The 3,795-nt window shown below is 48.1% G+C and overlaps 1 protein-coding gene across 1 annotated transcript in view; it reads right to left on the reverse strand.

Moving 5' to 3' along the window:
• The window catches only part of PTDSS2 (phosphatidylserine synthase 2), a 32,625-nt gene that overhangs the window by 7,964 nt on the left and 20,866 nt on the right, over positions 1-3,795 (reverse strand). The window contains exons 7-9 of the mRNA XM_010138002.1: positions 2,678-2,791; positions 1,131-1,249; positions 319-433 (exon numbers count right to left, since the gene is read on the reverse strand). Of these exons, the coding sequence (XP_010136304.1) occupies positions 319-433; positions 1,131-1,249; positions 2,678-2,791 (348 nt within the window). The remainder of the gene's footprint in view (positions 1-318; positions 434-1,130; positions 1,250-2,677; positions 2,792-3,795) is intronic.

Here is a 3,795-nt window from a genome sequence, read left to right on the forward strand (position 1 = left end):
GCTGCCAAGTGGTACCCATCTGCTCAAGCCACTTTCAGCCGAAGCCGATGGTTTGGGTAGATGCTGCGTGATGGGTAGCTCCAGTTTCTACTGCTGGTCACAGAGTTCAGCGAGCAGGAACAAATATTGCCATGATGGGGCTGCGCACTGCCCCAGAGCCTGGACAGGAACACCCTCCTGCAGGGCGCAGAAGCATCTCTTCTGGCCTCAACCAACGATACGTGTCAGAGCTCAGCCCAAGTTACTGTTTGAACAGTTGCTTAAGTGTTACAAACTATTAAATCAAATGGCAGAGAACAGACAGACAAGCTTCCTTACGACAAAGATGATGCCACAAACCGCCAGCCATCTGCGCAGGCTGGACGCCGGCTTCCACTCGAATTTGACCCAGCTGTATGGGGTGAACTGGAAGACAATTCTCTTCATTTTACCTCTGAAAGAAAGCAGAGCACACCCTTGCCATCTTAAGAAACAGCAGTAAGAGCCACCTACTGACAATTCCATTTGAGACACCAATTCAGGTATGCAAAACGTCTCCATTTACTCCACAGAAATTACTGCTCAAGGAGACTAACACTCCCAGTTAGAGGGAAGCCTGTTACGTGGACTATCACTCCAACCTTTACCACACTCGCTGGCGTGGGCAGCTCCTCCTGCTCGGCTCAGCCAGGGCAGACAAGGTGGTTCCTCGCTGGTATGGGGCTACCTCACGGGGTATATTGAATTTTGAGTTTCGGTGTCCCAGTTCCTAACAAGTTCTGATGACTGGGGAATGCTTCACTTGCTCAAGGACCAAACCAATCCTTGCTGTGAATGAGAGTATGACCCTGACCTGGGCTCTGGGCCCTCCTTTAACTCTTTCTTTACATCAGATCATCTCCACTAGACACCCTCACTCCTGCACCTCAGGCGATGCTCATGGCAGACAGGCTTCATTCGCAAGTTAAATAGAACCCTCTCGAACCAGTTTCCGCGCTGATGAGTTATCAGATACTTGAGTCATCTAGTCATGGGTGAATTCTTTAATCCACATTAACCCTGACAGAACAACCCTTCAACGAGACCTTTCACACGAGCCCAAACTGTGCACTGTGCTACTGCCTGTGGAGTTACCTTCCACACCAACTTACTTGTACGTAGGAATGTTCCAGAGCCCTTGCCATTTGTACGTCTTCAAAGAAAGCCAGGACAGAGTCTTCATCCCACAGTAAATTCCTAATCCATTGCATAAGATCACGTCCATTATCCACTGAAAGGAGAAGCGCACAGTGACACTGGAGGAGAAGCACTAAGGCTTGTAAAAGAGAGGTACATGCAGAGACGCTCTCGGTCAGAGGGACTGAACATCCCCAGAGAGGGGCAGGAACCGTCAGGAGAAAGAATCTCAGCTGCCCAAACCCCCTCAAACAACGCAGAAGTGTTCTACAGATGGAAGCTGTGGATGCTCTTTTGCTGTTTTCATCCTGCTACAGAGCAGACCTCTTCCCACCCACCACCAGCTCAGCTCAGCTCTGTGAAGTGAGAACTTTAGAAATACACTAAAAAAAAAATTCTGCACCTGCCCCTGCACTGGATTTTACTCTGCCCCAAAACCTTGCACCCTCTGTGACCTTCAGCTGCCTCCTGAAGAAATCACTTCTCTCCAGGCACGGGACGTGGAACTAAGCAAGCGATTGTCCCATGCTGGGTCGTAGTGCCATGCGTTAATTCTGGAGATGGAGCTGTTGAGCTGGAAAAGCGCCGGCTGTCCTCTGCATTCAGAGCAGCCCAGTACAGCACTGGTTTCATAAGAAGGTTTTCTGAAGGCGAAATAGCTGTGCTCGTTGTCTCCACACATACTGCAATTACCTTCACAAACAACCACCACGCAGCCACAGCCTGCGGAAGAGCCTGCGCTGTAAGAACAGCACCCAGCCAAAGCAGCCAAGAACCAGAGCTGCGCACCCCGACTGTGGGTAATGCTCGTCGCTCTGCTAACCAAGTTACACTTCATAGGAAAACAAAAAATAAATTTAAAAATTGTGTCACTTAAAGCTATAGAGCTTGTTGAATTCCACAGAGTAACGAGATCTCAGTAGTTGCCCTGGCTTGACAAACTACAGAGCAGTATTTGAGGACAAGAGTGGTACAGACTGTCGGGGCAGAGACCATGCGGCTCTGCAGCAAGGCCAGATGTTTATCTTCTTAAACATTCGTATAAACCACAGCACAAATCCTAACCGCAGAAATACTTCCCGTTTTCAGAGAGCGGTGACGATGGTTTGCACAGAAGGAAGAGCAGGACACGGACTGCCCTCAGCCTGGGTTTGTTTGGGTTTTTTAACAGGCAAAAAACCCACAGTCTGAAACTTTATACACAGAGTTTCTCTTAATTTCAGATTTCACCAAATATTTGAAAATAGTCAGGTAAAGCTTTAGATTCTTTCGCTGGTGTGAAATGAACTGAAACAAATATTTAACCGGATGCAAGTTTGAAAACCCACAAAATTATACAGACAGTGACAAAGCTATTACAGCGTCGGTGGGGAGAAGCAGCGATGTCCTGAGCTGCTGTGCTCACACGAACATCTCTGGCCAGTCCACATGATATAATTGAACCCTCACCACCTTCTACCTCCCCTTTACACTCCTCTTGGCTTCGTTTAGACAAACGGGTCACCATCTCTGCGGTACGTACATGATCCCACCAACATTCACTGAAGTTTGGCAGCTGGTGCTCCAGGCTGTACTCCAGGAACTCAAACATCACACTGATGATCATACACATCCACCAGTCTCGAATCATCAACGTCTGCGTAACAGGAGAAAACCAGAAATCTTTCAGACACCCACAACACTTTCACAACATCTTAACACCATGACAAACGTGACGCCTTGTGCACCAGACCGAGGAGATGCAGCCGCCAGCAACGCCCCTGCCCTTCAGCCACGATTCCTGACGGAGGCATATTTGTGCTCACCATTGCTTTGAGATACACCTGAAGAGTCTGTCACTCGAACCAGACCAAGAACAAAGACAAGGAAAACCCCAGACAGGAGGTCCTCTCTGCTTATGAAGACACCACACTCAACTTCCAGCTTTTTATAGAAAAATAGGTTAACTGACTCATAAGAAACGCAGCAGCCAGTGTCCTCCCAGGTTCACAGCTCAGAAACAAAGGTTGGGCTCCTCAAATCAGACCCCGGGCTGCCGAGACGCCTCTCACCTCCAGCACGTCTGCAGAACAGCCTCTGATAAAAACTGGGCCTCTTCCAGCCCAGGACAGGTCACAGCTGATGGAGCAGGCTGGCACACAGAGTCCCACCCCGTTCCAGCTCCTCGGGATGTCAGCCTGTGCTCCCTTGGTATTTGTACAAGTAAACACAGACCCGAACTGAAATGCTGGTTCGGTATTTAGGTTTCTCATGTCATTCTCTTGGATGAAGGAGATCCAAGTTCCTCCAAATTTACAATCCTGTACGCTAACAGAGCACGGCCCCAACAAGCTGGCCTGAAGCCAGTCTCCCCATGCCCAGCACCCTCATCTTTTGGTTATGGGGAAAAAAAAACAGACCAAACCAAAACACCCCTAGAACACATCTGCACTTCTGAAAGGAAAACCAAAACAACCGTTGTAGCCTATTTTTAAAAGGGCCTGAGTTTATTATTTATAATAAATAATAGGCAAAAAAAAAATAGGGAAAAAACCAAACAAGGTCTTCAGGGCAAAATAAAGTTGCCTGGTAAGCTTGGTCAGGTTCAAAAAAAAAAAAAAAGCCAATATTGAGACCAACGTAACAGGCCAAAGGTGTTGA

Source organism: Buceros rhinoceros, unplaced genomic scaffold (assembly GCF_000710305.1).
Source record: "Buceros rhinoceros silvestris isolate BGI_N320 unplaced genomic scaffold, ASM71030v1 scaffold12086, whole genome shotgun sequence".
NCBI classification, from domain to species: domain Eukaryota; kingdom Metazoa; phylum Chordata; class Aves; order Bucerotiformes; family Bucerotidae; genus Buceros; species Buceros rhinoceros.